The 14,835-nt window shown below is 41.0% G+C and overlaps 2 protein-coding genes across 2 annotated transcripts in view; both read left to right on the top strand.

The window, feature by feature from the left end:
* Nucleotides 1-25: 25 nt before the first annotated feature.
* Nucleotides 26-14,835, top strand: part of HSPA14 (heat shock protein family A (Hsp70) member 14) — a 33,597-nt gene continuing 18,787 nt past the window's right edge. The window contains exons 1-8 of the mRNA XM_003806758.4: nt 26-356; nt 1,801-1,881; nt 1,963-2,045; nt 10,496-10,544; nt 10,677-10,782; nt 11,590-11,680; nt 13,078-13,182; nt 14,242-14,403. Coding sequence (XP_003806806.3) covers nt 300-356; nt 1,801-1,881; nt 1,963-2,045; nt 10,496-10,544; nt 10,677-10,782; nt 11,590-11,680; nt 13,078-13,182; nt 14,242-14,403 — 734 coding nt within the window. The 5' untranslated portion in view covers nt 26-299. The remainder of the gene's footprint in view (nt 357-1,800; nt 1,882-1,962; nt 2,046-10,495; nt 10,545-10,676; nt 10,783-11,589; nt 11,681-13,077; nt 13,183-14,241; nt 14,404-14,835) is intronic.
* On the top strand, nt 4,021-8,884 carry MSANTD7 (Myb/SANT DNA binding domain containing 7). The gene is made up of 2 exons (XM_055092433.2): nt 4,021-4,733; nt 5,258-8,884. Exons 1-2 carry the CDS (start codon nt 4,172-4,174, stop codon nt 5,779-5,781), a joined length of 1,086 nt encoding a protein of 361 aa, XP_054948408.1. The 5' UTR covers nt 4,021-4,171; the 3' UTR covers nt 5,782-8,884.

Consider the following 14,835-nt stretch of genomic DNA (forward strand, 5'->3'; position numbering starts at 1 on the left):
GGATAGGAAGGGGGCGGAGTGTAGGAGCCTTTTCCCGTCCCTCCCCGGATGCGCGTGCGCACTGTGCAGTTTCCGCGGAGCGCAGAGAGACGCGCTGAAGCTACTCGCGGACTGCGCGTGAAGAAAGGCGGAACCTTCACGCTGATTGGCGGCGACGCGGGAGGCTGTAGCGGCCGACCGGACGCAGGGGGCTGGCGGGAACGTGAAGCTCCGCGGTGCCTGATGGGGCCGTTGAGCGGCCGGTAGCTGTTGCTGTCGGGGGACCCCCTCATTCCTGCCGCTGCCGTCCCTGCTGCCTCATGGCGGCCATTGGAGTTCACCTGGGCTGCACCTCAGCCTGTGTGGCCGTCTATAAGGTGAGGGGCTGCGGAGTTGGGCTAGGGCTTCATGACGGCCACCCGGTTTTCTGGCGCTGGGTCATCCACAGGCTTGAAAGCGGCGTGTCGCCGGCCTAGGGATGTCGTGGAGTGGCGTTGCCGCGAGGACACTCCCGAGCGAAGGGCCGGGCGGGCCCGGCCTCGCGCCTGGCGATTCCTCCGGAAAGTGGTCTACTCCGCGGCGGAGGCTCGCGGCGATGTAGACGCGCGGGGTCCCAGGGCGTCATGGCGGCGGGATGCCCGGAGGGGTCCCAGGGACGACGTAGCTGCAGGGTGCCCGGGGGCGTCCCGGAGACAGCGGGGCCGCTGGGTGTCCCGGGGGGTCCCGGGGACGGCGGGGCTGCGAGCATTTTGGGGGAGGTCACGGGGACGTCCTGGCCTCTGGATGCCGGAAGGGGTCTCGCTGACGTCAGGGCCTCAGGATTCCCGCGGGTGGGAGGTCCTGGGAAAGTTGTGGCCGCGAGGTACTTGGAGGCGGTGGTCTCTGGGACAGCAGCAGGGCCGCAGGACGCGCTGAGCTGGGCCCGAACGTCTAGGTCCCGGAGGGGCGGGGAGGCTGCAGTCAAGCTGGAGCTGATGGTCCCGCAAAGCTGCCTGACTGTGAAGCCAGTTGGTGCGTGGTCTACAGAGGTGGCCTTTCTGGAAGTGAGAGCTTGACAGAACTTGTGGCCTTTCTCTCATCAGTGGGGAGGCAGAAGAAACGATAATCATGAACTCCGTTGTCACTAGTCCCGCGTTTAAATGTCAAATGACTTGTTAGGAAAAGCCAAAGGAAATAATACTACTTCATTTGTAGAAATGGGAAGAAAGGGGCCCAGCGCGGTGGCTTACGCCTGTAATCCCAGCACTTTGGGAAGCGGAGGCAGGCGGATCACGTGAGGTTAGGAGTTCTAGACCAGCCTGGCCAACATGGTGAAACCCCGCCTCTACTAAAAATACTAAAAATTAGCCGGGCACGCCTGTAATCCCAGCTGCTCAGGAGGCTGAGGCATGAGAATGGCTTGAACCCGGGAGGCGGAAGTTGCAGTGAGCCGAGATCTGGCACTGCAGTCTGCACTCCAGCCTGGGCCACAGAGCAAGACTCCGTGTCCAAAAAAAAAAAAAGAAATGGTAATGGTAAGAAGGAAGAGAGGTAGGAAAGGTAACGTAATAATAGCCTTCGTTTTGTGTGTAGAAAGGTTGTTATTACTTTTGATTCAATTGTTGACTTTGCAGAGCAGACTGAAAACATGAGGCAGTTCTTCATGGAATTATAGGCTTTCTATGAAAACGAGGAAATTAAATGGTAATTAAATTTGCAAGTTTAAAATATTGAGAGAGCAGTTTTTCTTTCCACACAGATGGCAAAGTAACACTGGTGCACAAATGCACACATGTCTGAATACGTCTAATGAGACTATGTGTTTCGTGTTTTTTTCTCTAGGATGGCCGGGGTGGTGTGGTTGCAAATGATGCCGGTGACCGAGTTACTCCAGCTGTTGTTGCTTACTCAGAAAATGAAGAGGTACTAGTCCCCCCATTTTTGCACTTCTGAAATAATTTAGAATTACATACATTGTAATATATATATATATATATTTTTCAGATTGTTGGATTGGCAGCAAAACAAAGTAGAATAAGAAATATTTCAAATACAGTAATGAAAGTAAAGCAGATCCTGGGCAGAAGGTATGGAATCAAATGATACTTTTAAATATGGTAATAGGAACATGTTCATAAATTCTAAGCATAATGTGAAATGAAACTAGAAACAGCATAGTTTGTTTCTTCATTGCTTTTTATGACTGAGTCATTACAGAGTGTACCCCCAGTAGGCAGTGTCTTTTGATTCTTAGTGTTGGATCTTCTCTGATATGGGATTCACTCAGATGTTAGTTTCTTGCTGACAGGTCAATTTGGTAATTTGCGTCAGAGGTGGTAATTTGGATTGTTCACATTTTTAGATTTTTTTTAACTGAGAGGATTTCAAAGATTTTGTGAGAATTTGAAGACTTATTGACAATGTGGTTGAATTTTGCTGAATCTATTACAATTTTTCGTAATTTATGTAGACACTATTGATTTTCTTCCTCAGGATCTTTTGTGACACTTTCTGGGAACGAACTTTTCCACTTGACTTACAAATTTAATCATTAGAGTAACAGCTAAATTAACGTCTTATGTAAGAATCAGATTAATCATCTGTTGTAAGTTTAATTAGAAGATTAAAACAGGCTTGCTTCCCCAGACTTCTGTCTCCTCAAATTATAGATTGCTATAATAATTAGGGGTTTTCATTTTCACTACTGTAGTAATACTTGATAGAGTGTTTTTAAATTTTCAAAGTGCTTTCACATCTATTATTTTATTTAATCCTCTCAACATCCTTGTAAAATTGGCAACGCAAATACTATCATTCCCCATTTATAGATGAGAAAATCAAGGTACAGAGAAATTGTGGCATTATCCTAGGGGGTAAACTGGGTAAGAGTGCAGATCAGGTCTCCTCACCCTCAGCCCCAGGTTCTTTTCTTTCAACTTTGTTTAGTGAGAATTTAAGTAAAAATGTCCTGGTGTTGATTTAGAATTGGATATTATAGATTAAATTTATGCAGGTATCTCTTACCTGTTTATCTTATTTTCTGTCTCTTACCTGTGTTCAATTAAATTGAACTTGATATTAATCTTTTTCCTTAGGATACTTATGCACTAAGCCAAAAACTATAGTTGTTTGGAGAGAATTCAATATTTGGTGACAATAAATACATCCCCATATTCTTTTACCTATTGACAAAACTTAGTACCGAGCATATTAAATATAAGTTGGTGTCAAATATTTTCAGATCATAAAGTCTAGAAAAAAGAATCGTAGATGGGTCTTGAAGCCCAAATCACTGAGCAGCCAACAATATGATTTTTTTAATTAAACTTTTTATTTAGAGAGAATTGCAGTTTCCCATGCTGCTGTGTAAGAAATAATACAGAGACATCAAACACATTGCTGGATTCACCACCTCTCCCTGTGGTTATATCTTGCAAAATTATAGTACAGTGTCACAACCAAGATGCTCACATCGATATAGTCCAGATACAGAACATTTCCATAGATCTCTCCCCTGGTAGCCAACAATATGTTACTGTTTGTTTTATGCTGCTGTTTGAGGGCAGATGGTTAGAGTAATTATGTGGCTTTCTTCTGCCATATTGTGCAAAAAAAAATTTGTATTAGCAGAGCAACTTAAACTCACTTTTCTGGCCCACACTGACAATCAGATGGGTAACACAGAGCCACAGCATGCTGTGATTAGTGAAGACTGAGCATCTTTCAGATTGCTATACCGTGGTCATGCTTGGACTCCTTTAGCGTTAGCTGCCTCGTGGTCCAGGTAATTTTCCCTCCCAGCCCATCTACTCACCAGATAAGGGTGATTTTTACAGATCCATTGTTGTACCAACTCTCAGCCATGAAAGCATTTGGCCTTTTTGTTACCAAGCCATTAGGTTCTTGGTGCAGTGTCTACCCTGGGTGAACTCCCAAAGTTGGGCTATCTCAGTCTTGGCCTCATGCCTGTTTATGACCTACTCACAGGTAGCACCACTTAACTTGCTGCCAAAATTATCCTTACACCCTTCCTGTAACTCTCATTCCCCTGTGGCCTTCCAGCCAGAAATGCGGTCCTTGGACCTGGCTTCTCAGCAATTATCCCTGAGAGGGAAGATCCTGGAGATATCCTGAGAGCACACAGAGCTTCCCCACACCTTCAGACTTGCACCTTGCTGTCCAGAAGCTGCCTAGCCCTCCTTTCCAACCCACAATGGCCAGTGCCAATAGCAGTGCGGGCATCCGGTGGTCCAGACAGGAGACACGAACTCTTCTCTCCATACTAGGCGAGGCAGAGTATATTCAGCGCCTCCAGACTGTGCATCACAATGCAGATGTCTATCAGGCTGTGTCTAAGCGAATGCAGCAGGAGGGCTTCCGCCGCACCGAACGTCAGTGCCGCTCCAAGTTTAAAGTTCTGAAGGCATTATATTTAAAGGCCTATGTTGCCCATGCCACAAGTATGGGTGAGCCACCACACTGTCCATTTTATGATACGTTGGATCAGCTTCTCCGAAATCAGATAGTGACTGACCCAGACAACTTAATGGAGGATGCTGCTTGGGCCAAGCACTATGATCAGAACTTAGTGGCCTCTGACGCCCCAGGGGAAGAGGGAACCGGCATTCTAAAATCAAAAAGGACTCAGGCAGCTGATCATCAGCCTATCTTGAAAACAGTTAAGGAATCAGATGAGGATTGTCAGCTAAGAATCAGTGACCGGATACGAGAAACCAGTGACCTTGAGGACTCCTGGGATGAATCCTCGGGTGCAGGTAACTCCCAAGCATGTGAAGAAGTCGGGTCCTAGAGTCATGTGGCTCTAAACGTTTAGCTGTGTCTGTTTGGATAGTGTCCTCTTCAGCATAGTTCCTGTTTCTGCCTCATTCTGCCCCGCGCACCTTTTTAAAAACCTAATAGTAAGCTAAAGGGTTCCAGGTTTTCAAAAGCTATGCCCCTGGCAACATAAGGTATTAGAACTCTTTAAACCTAGAAGTGCTCTCTAGAACCAAACTAGTTCTGGCATTATTAATAATGGGTAGTCAGGAAATTGTAGGTCTAGAGTGGGTTGGATAGCTATGTACAAAGGGGTTCAGGAAGGCAAGGGAGAAATTTTAGAGGTGAAATTAAACAGGTCACAATTGTCCAGATTAAGGAAATGGATTCTTCCCAGTCCCTGGTGGAAAGAGGCTTTCCAGGAACAACCATAGTTTTCTAATTTGTCTCAGTTCTGCTGCTGGCTCCAAGCATTCCCTTAGCAGGAATGTTCTCTTTGCAACATTGTTGCTTTGTTTTTCAGGGTGCTCTCAAGGGACCCCCAGCTACAGCAGCTCCCACAGCCTTTTCAGAGGTGCAGTTGCTCCCTGTCAGAGCAGCCCCATGGCCAGACTGGGTGTGTCCGGGGAGCCCAGCCCCTGCACCAGCACCAGCCGCAGCACTCCTGGGGTAGCCTCCACACCGCAGACTCCAGTCTCCTCTTCGAGAGCTGGTTTTGTTTCTGGTGGGGATAGGCCCTTGACCAGTGAGCCCCCTCCAAGGTGGGCAAGGCGAAGAAGGCGGTCAGTGGCCAGGACTATCGCAGCCGAGTTGGCAGAAAACAGGCGATTGGCACGAGAACTCTCAAAGCGGGAGGAAGAAAAACTGGACAGGCTGATTGCTATTGGTGAGGAGGCCAGTGCTCAGCAAGATACTGCCAATGAGCTCCGCAGGGATGCTGTCATCGCAGTCAGACGTTTGGCAACAGCAGTGGAAGAGGCAACTGGTGCTTTTCAGCTAGGCCTTGAAAAATTGCTTCAGAGGTTGATTTCGAATACCAAAAGCTAGGAACCAATTACAAAAGGCTCTGTTTCCTAAACTGGTAGAAGTCTAGTTCCTAAACCTGCCTTCTGAATCCCTGGCTCCTTTTCTGTGTCCTCAGAAAAAAACATGGATGAACCATTTATATCCAGATAGTACGAAAATAATTGCTAGTTCATTTTCCCAAGATTCTCCACCAAATGGAAGACCGTTCAGAAATGCCAGGGGAGGCCTAATAGAAAACGATGGAGCCACGTTCTAGACAGCTGGTTCATCCTAGCTTTGTCACAGATGTGAAGCAGTTTACCTCCCTCCAGTGGTTTCCTCATCCGTAAAATGGGGATCAATAATAACTCCTGCCCTGCCTACCTCACAGGGTTGTTGTGAGGATCACATGGTTCATAGATGTGAAAGGGTTTAAAAGTTTAAAAGCACTATACACATTTAAGTTATTAATTCATATGGCCTTGGCTGAGGTAAGGCAGATTAGTTTACAAGATACAGAAGTATGGATATATACTGTGACTTCATTGCTTGAATCTTTCCTTTGCTGGTCTAACTTGACTGCTTCATGGAGTTTGAAATCTTAATTTTTAAAATCCCTGTGTGGCTCATTAGACGACTGTAAGCACAACCTATATTTGTACCTTAATCTCTTACATTTCCACTGCTGTGTATCTGACATATCTACTAGTAAGCACTGTTTTGTCAACCCGTCTTTCTCTCCTTCATTTTACTGGTTCTTAGTCTCCTATCAATATAAGGAAATAAGAAGTGCCAGGGAGCCGCCATTGTGTGTTATGGTTTATATTGATAATCTTCAATATAAAATACTGGCCATTTTATAAAATATTAAATATATGTAAATTCTTTGCATTTCATATTATTTGGGTCCCTTTATATGCCTAAATTACATCTTTAAGTTTCGGTTGCCATTGGAACATTGTGGAAACAATTCAGATTATATCAGTTTCCAATCCGCTTTTTAGCTGATTTCATTCTTTTCTGTTATTTTTTTGTCTAGTATGTTATACAGGGCAAGCCCTAGAAACGTTTCCTTTTGAGGAGCTTTCCAAGATTCCTTTTCCTCAGATGTTGTAGACAGAAGTTTATGTAGTTAATGGCATCTGGTGGAAGAGAACAGCTTTGTTTCCTCTTTAACTTTGGGAACAGTAGAGGATGGTGTGGATAAAGATTGCCTGCAATAGATGACTCCTTTTAAGCACTAGCCGTGAACAGATGAGCCTCCTCCACACCCCAGACACACACTGGGGAGAGATGAAGGTGATAAGCCACACTTCCGATTTACTCTAGAAGGGAAGACATTACTCTCTGTCATTAAACTAACTTAAAGCTTTTAGTGATTTACTTAGTACTTTTAGGAATACAAATAGGAATCTTTAGGATTTAAAAAGTTTTCCAATAATCTAGAAGTTGGAAAAATAACAAAGAGTGGGCATGTTGGGGGAGGTTTTATTTTCTATCTTGCAGGCTCGAGTGCTTAGCTAAATGCTGGAAATGCACATAGGTGGAGAAATGGTCAGAGCAGCAGTGGGAGCGTACCCAGAACCATGAGTAGACGGCAAGCGAGCTGCTCTGCCAAGCCAGGGGTGGAGGTGTGAGGCGGCTGGTGTGGTAGAATATGCTGGAATCCAGTTAGAATTCCTGGATTCGAATCCTGTCACAGTTTGTTTCATCAGACAAATCACTTGCCCTTTTCTATTATTTTTTTTTTAAATTTTTTTGAGAAAAAGTCTCACTGTTTTGCCCAGGCTGGGGTGCAGTGGCACAATCTTGGCTCACTGCAACCTCAGCCTCCCGAGTAGCCGGGATTACAGGTGCATGCCAACATGCCCAACTCATTTTTGTATTTTTAGTAGAGACGGGGTTTCACCATGTTGGCCAGGCTAGTCTTGAACTCCTGACCTCAGGTGATCCACCTGCCTCGGCCTCCCAAAGTGCTGAGATTACAGGTGTGAGCCACCGTGCCCAGCCAATTCATGCCTCAATTTCTTTATCTCCGGATTGAGGGATTTGTATTAGATTTTTTTTTTCCTGGTACCTTCCAGCTCTAAAAAAATTTGAAATAGCATAATAAAAGACAAAATGAAAATGAAATTTTAATTGTAATATTTTCTATCACAGCAGCATATGTATATTTGAAATACTGGTAACAATTTTAAGGTAGCATTCTGTGGTATTAATATTTATTAATATGCTCATGAACTTCTAAGCGCCACACCAGACATACAGACTCTTTACTTTAAAAGAGCATATATTTAAGGCATTGAAATGGATACAGCTATATTCATTCTCAATTGTCTTAGGCTATTATATGGAAAGATATGTGTCAATTATAGATAGGTAGGTAGGTAGGTAGGTAGATTTTCTGGAAACACAGAAGTACTTGACGGAGAGTTAGGCCTGTATTCTATAAATCTATTAATGGTAGCAAAGTGCGTAAGACAGGGATTTCTTTGAGATGAAAGGATTGCTGAAGAAGAGCATTGGAATTAATATGTGGATGTAGTATTGTGAAATTCAATGTGTAAAGTAACCCTAATGTGGGAATAAAAGTCAAGGGAAAGGTCTTGAATAAGTACACAGAAAAATAGGCTAAAAATATTAAGGGGAGGGAAATTGGAATACAGGGAGACAGTGTGCAAGAAAGCAAGCCAGGAATCTGCCTATGTGGTAGACCCAACCATTACTTCCCCTTAGAAAAGCTTTTCCAGCATTCCATAACTCAGGTTCCTCATTTATAAAGTGGGAAACTCATAATTGTCCTACCTACCTCACAGGGGTGTTGTGAGGATCAAAGGAACAGATGAATGTATGAGCACTTTCAGACGTGTAAGGCACTGTTATGTAACAAGTAGGGGAAAGACTCTGGAGCACATTAGTGCTGGTGTGTGCCAAGCCCGTGGGCTGCTGACCGTAAGGGATATTCAAGTAGGAGGAGGAAGAGAAGATGGCATTGCTAATAAAGGTTGTGATACACAACCATAGGATTAACTGCCTCCTCAAGTCCATCATGTAAATAAGGTGCTATGTATACCAACTTCTCACCACCTTTGTTTTTCTGTTCAGTAATCCTGGTGTGGACAAATAAAGTTTTCACTTGTATGTAGTTGTGGGTCAGTCCACTACTTTGTGATGATGTCTGTGGTCCTTTGTTGCCTCCATTCTCTGCTTTGCTTTCTCCTCTGCTAAGGGTCTTGCATGTCTGCGGCCCTCGGAGCTATATGTGCTTTCTGTCTTCAGAGGAGAGCGGCCCTCTTTATAAAGCAGTTGAGAAATAATTTTCCATTTCTAAGAGTTCTGTAAATTTTGTAAAATATCCTTCCTGGCAAATTCTCTTGTCTGGGTGGTAGACAACCTACGCGTAACAGTATAAATTGTTCTGGTTGACTTAAATTCTAAAGAAAACAGAACTAGTAAGTGTCATGCTGAAATTCTAATATTGGTGCAAAACCCGCTATGAGCACACTTTATCTATTTTTCCTACTCTTAAAGTGTTTGGGATATAGTTAATATTAAATACTGAGTTTAGGAAAAGGAAGAAGCAAAGAGTTTAATGGAAAGAATACTAAACTTTGTATTGAAGTTCTGAATGCCAGCCAGTTATGCCATTGATTAGCTGTGTGACTTTGGGCAAGCTACTTATCTCTTGTCCTATTGATATTTTAGGTGACAGAGAAGGAAGTATGAGGAACCTGCAAGTATTCCAGAGTTCTAAGCCAAATTAGTCCATTTTAAACCCCGTTTGTCTGCCTCTTAACAAGTTAAGGTCTCCAGATGCTCTGTAACCCTTCAGCAATTAGCCACTATTAATTTTCAACTTCTCTTATTAAACAAATAGAATAGTCACAGCTCCTTGGAAGAAGGGTTTAATGAAAGGATACTAGTCTATTTTATCTTAATTTCTAGATGACATTAAGCCAAGAATCAGAGATTTCTATCCCTGCTCAAGGGACAGAAGAACTGTGATCATTTACAAGATGAGTGGGAGGCAGCCTGCTAAAGTGTGAATAATAGTAGCGTGATAGAGAAGACCTAGGCTCACGTACTGACTCTGCCCCTTGTTAGCTTATAAGTTATTGTCCCTCTCTGAAGCTCTTAATCTCTAAAATAATACCTGCCAAACACACCCCACTTAGGTGTTGTGAGGATAACATGAGATAATGTACGTGAAAACATTTTGTAGTCTGCATAAGTTGCTTATATCTGTATATATATGCATATGCATAGTACTCTGCACCTTTCTATAAACAACATTCATAGTTTTGCTCAACCTTTTGGTTTCTGGAGTTGGTGTGTGTTCAGAAACCAAGCAACGAAGATGGTCTTAGCTAGTTTGGTTTGCCTTTAGTTTGCAACTTTCTCATCTCAGTGGTTGGGTCTTCAGAATCATAGGTGTGAAACTATGATACAAAATCATGGATATTATGAAAAGTCACCTCAAAATATGTAGCACCTATTAATAGCACAGCCAGAACAAGAAAGCTATTTATTTTCAAATGCAAAGATCAGTACTTTAGTAGAATTACTATAACCCTTGTAAATACTCCATTTCTATCTTCTGTAATATTTGAAGACTTTTAGTATTAAGCAGCTTAATAACTTTGTTAATATTTTAGTATTTGTTCAGTGATATTGTGAAATACAGTCTTCTCTAAACTTTATATATCTACAATACTGATTTTAATACTTAGCTATCTTTATCTTTCTTTATGGACAGCTCCAATGATCCACAAGCTCAGAAATACATCGCGGAAAGTAAATGTTTAGTGAGTATGGTTCTGTTATTGCTTCCCTGTTACACAGAGTAATTACCAAGGTCATAACATGGAATGTTGATTTGAAACTTTGCATTTTTATTAAAAATTATTTATTTAGCATAATTATAATTTATTTTATAGGTCATTGAAAAAAATGGGAAATTACGATATGAAATAGATACTGGAGAAGAAACAAAATTTGTTAACCCAGAAGATGTTGCCAGAGTGATATTTAGTAAAATGAAAGGTATTTAGCAAAAGATATATAATAGTTACCTTTAATGATCTTTTGAAAGTTGACCTTAAAAAAAAAGTTAGAGGTATTTTTAGATCTTGGGAGAAGCAGAGTGATTGAACAGATAAGTAAGGACATATAAACTGTCGACCTAGGGCACTAACTGGGTATGTGCCCGTGGTTAAATGACTTGCCTTACCTGACTGTGATTTCCCTATAAGTCATATAAATGAATTAGGCCAAATAAGAGTTTTCCAAACATAGTTAGTGGCCGAGTAAGCTTGGTGAATAGTGGCACTTCAAGATTGACAGTATACTGTGAACAATAATTTAGGCAGACTAAGTAGGTCTGATTTTATCAGCAGTTCAGACAGAGGCTCTGAGCTGAGTGGTATTCTGTCGAACAATTTGGGAAATTCTGGAATAGATTGTTTATAAGGCTTCCTTCAGCCCTGTAATGACGTTAAGAACTTGGGGGATGGAAGGCAGACTTTAAACATTATGACATTGTGTCTTCACACGGATGCGTTAGGAGCTTATTCTCCATGGAGTCAGTCTAATTTAGAAGATGGTTGATACTGAAGCCTAAGAGCCAGGCTGTTTGGAAAGCTAATTCTGTGTCCAAATATATCACCAAAACCACAAGAAGTGCTGCATGATTTCAGAGCGCAGAGAAGAAAATTGATGGGGGGTGGGGGGGGCAAGCAAGTGTATTGGGAAATATGTTAAGTGAGATCTTTGTCATAAATTAATAAACCTCAGAAAGTATCACTTGTCATTTTCTTCTGTCATCAGAATTTTATATTTTTTAATATGCAGAAACGGCACATTCTGTATTGGGCTCAGATGCAAATGATGTAGTTATTACTGTCCCGTTTGATTTTGGAGAAAAGCAAAAAAATGCTCTTGGGTAAGTATATGGGGTTTATCTTACTGGCTTAATTAAAGGAAATACAAAATCACTATATAGTAAAAGGTAACATTGTATTTTAAAGTACCTTAGGCGATAAAATTGTATTTGTAAATAATTTAATAAGGTAATGATCATTTTTATATGTATATATTTGATGAAATGCCAAGAGGCCAGGTGTGGTGGTTCACGCCTGTAATCCCAACACTTTGGGACACTGAGCGGGGGGTGGACCACCTGAGGTCAGGAGTTCGAGACCTGCCTAGCCAATATGGCCAAACCCTGTCTCTATTAAAATACAAAAATTAGCTGGACATGGTGGTGGCGCCTATAATCCCAGCTATTCGGGAGGCTGAGGCATAAGAATCGCCTGAACCCAGGAAGTGGAGGTTGCAGTGAGCCAAAGTCACGCCACTCCACTCCAGATTGTGTGACAGCGAGACTTCGTCTCAAAAAAAAAAGCCAAGAGAACATAAAATTAAATATGGTGTACCTTCAGCTGTTTCGATCGGAAACATTTTAAATTACCAGGTTAAATTGACATTTATGAATCTCTTTGCCTTAATTTTGTGTAATTAAGGTTTATGTGGGAATTACATGTGCAGTTTTAGAAAATATTTGTGCTTATTTCTTCACCTTAGATCTTAACATCTAAACAGAAAAGTTATAGTTTTTACAGGTCATTATGCAAATGTATTGGTGTGCTTTTATGCCTTTGCTATGCAGGATAGAGTTTCACATAAGGTTCTGGGCATTGAAGTTGCCTCTGAGGCAGAGAATTGCCTTATGTACTTTAAAAAACCGAACACTAGATTAAAGAAATTGGAAATTTTCAAGTGTTCTATAAATTTGTCTTTCTGCAGTTTTTGCATAGGCATTTTTTTCATTCAATAAATGTGTATTGATTACTGTTTAAGCCACACTGTATTGAAGGTTGAGTAAATAGAGATAAATAAGACATGGTTTCTGATGTCACAGAATTAACAAGATAATTACGTTAAAGTGTGGCAAGTACTTTGAATGGGGAAGTTCTGGATAGCATGAAGACAGGACACCTGTCCTAGACTCTCAGAGCCCCAAAAGACTCTCATCTTTTGAACTTTTTTTTTTTAAACATGGACATTTTTGAGAGCTTTATTTGTCTTATTCAGTACATGTGCTTTTTGCTTTCTTTGTGAAGAATATGGGCTCTGAACATTACAATTTTAAACAGAAAGTGATCTCTTATAGTCATTCATTTCTTGTTTTCTATATTCTTGCTTCTAAAGATCATTATACTTCATGTTCTACTTACGAAATTTTAGTAGCTTTTGTATAAAATCTTTAGCAGAGCATTTCTAAAAATGTAGAATTGAACATGTGATAAATTAAATTCATTGAAAGCAAATTGTTCACAGAGAAGCAGCTAGAGCTGCTGGATTTAATGTTTTGCGATTAATTCACGAACCGTCTGCAGCTCTTCTTGCTTATGGAATTGGACAAGACTCCCCTACTGGAAAAAGGTAAGGATCCATATTTGCAGTTTTAGGTTTTTTGAGTGCAGAAAACATTTTAGATTATAGAGATTATATCAGTAAAGATTATTATGTAATGCAGTGGTTCCAAACCTTTCTGGATGGAAAAACACTCTTGCCTAGAGTTTTTCAAATAGTTGAGAAAGATGTCCTAGGAAAGCACAGAAAGAATGTAATGGGAGAGAAGGTTGAGCTTTTATGCACTTGTCGTATTGCCCTCATTTTGTCCCTTTTTTGAGGGAAGATTTGAAAATTCGAGGCCTGGCCAGTTTCCAACTCAAGCTACGACACTGCTGATTTTTCTACCAATTCCAGTTATTAGACATGTTTGCAGATAATAGGTACTGTTATATACATTTGACAGGGCAGGAGATGGATTTAGCATGAGGTTTTGAGACTTCTTTTAATGATGAAATACTAGAACATACTTATCCCTAATATAGCTGTCAATATGTCTTAATAGAATGGATAGTTGTTCAACTTTAGAGAAGTTAATTCAGATGCAGTGTTAATTTTACGTAATTGTTTCACCTCATTATTCGTATCTCCTAGTTAAGCAAAGAAATATGTGTACATCATGAGGAAATTATTTTTAGATAAATCTAAGAATATCAAATTATGAGTTTTAATACATGGGGAATCAGGAATTAGCTCCTAATTTTGCATATGTAATATATCTACAGAACATGCAATTGCATAGTAACTTGCATAATATTAACACATAGAATTTTTATGTTCAGTTCTCTTAAAATTCACTATAATCACAAATCTCTTGATTTACTTTGAAAAGTTCGTGTTTTGAACTCCTTACTCAGAAGAATACAGTTGTATCCACATGACTGAGGAAAAAAGAACTTTGATTTGGATGCAGAACATCTCAGATCTAGGCTTGATTTGTCAATAAGTGACTATAGACAACTTAGTTATTCACCTGAGATTTTCTATTTCCTCATTTGTAAATTAAAGGGATTAAACTAAGTGACTTCTAATACCCAACTTAGTTTTAAAATGTTATTCCCTGATAACTTACTTTATCTTCTCTTGAAGCAATATTTTGGTGTTTAAGCTTGGAGGAACATCCTTATCTCTCAGCGTCATGGAAGTTAACAGTGGAATATATCGGGTTCTTTCAACAAACACTGATGATAACATCGGTGGTGCACATTTCACAGAAACCTTAGCACAGTATCTAGCTTCTGAGTTCCAGAGGTGAGTGTTAATGGCCTGAATAATACCTTCTGATTGAGGTTTTCCTTCACATATTTTAATTTTTTTTCCTAATTTATTTTAAGTTATCCTGCTGCAAAGGAGGGTGTGGTTTTTTCATTGCTTGGAAACTGGATATTTTCATATCTAGAGTTATGTCCTGTCCAGGCAATTCAAAGAAGCAGAGGCCAGGCTGCCTAGTGCAGTGTGCTTGGATTTTTCACTTAGTGTAAAGAGACCGTCAGATACTGAACTGCATGAACTTAGATTTTAATTCTTCAGGTAGTGCTCTTCTGTCTGGATAAAGGAGTGTATAGGCACTGGGCTTCATTGCCTTCTGAACAGTTTTTAAAAGTTTGGCTCTGGTGAAGATTGCATTACGTTATCTTCATATTCCAGTGAGTTATTGTCTTATGGAATATTTATCTTAATTAC

The sequence above is a fragment of the Pan paniscus genome, chromosome 8 (genome assembly GCF_029289425.2).
Source record: "Pan paniscus chromosome 8, NHGRI_mPanPan1-v2.0_pri, whole genome shotgun sequence".
In the NCBI taxonomy this organism is placed as follows: Eukaryota; Metazoa; Chordata; class Mammalia; order Primates; family Hominidae; genus Pan; species Pan paniscus.

Coding starts and splice junctions, on each gene's coding strand:
- MSANTD7 (XM_055092433.2), top strand. CDS start 4,172: ATGGCCAGTGCCAATAGCAGTGCGGGCATCCGGTGGTCCAGACAGGAG. Junction 4,734..5,257: donor GGATGAATCCTCGGGTGCAG/GTAACTCCCAAG, acceptor TTTGTTTTTCAG/GGTGCTCTCAAGGGACCCCC.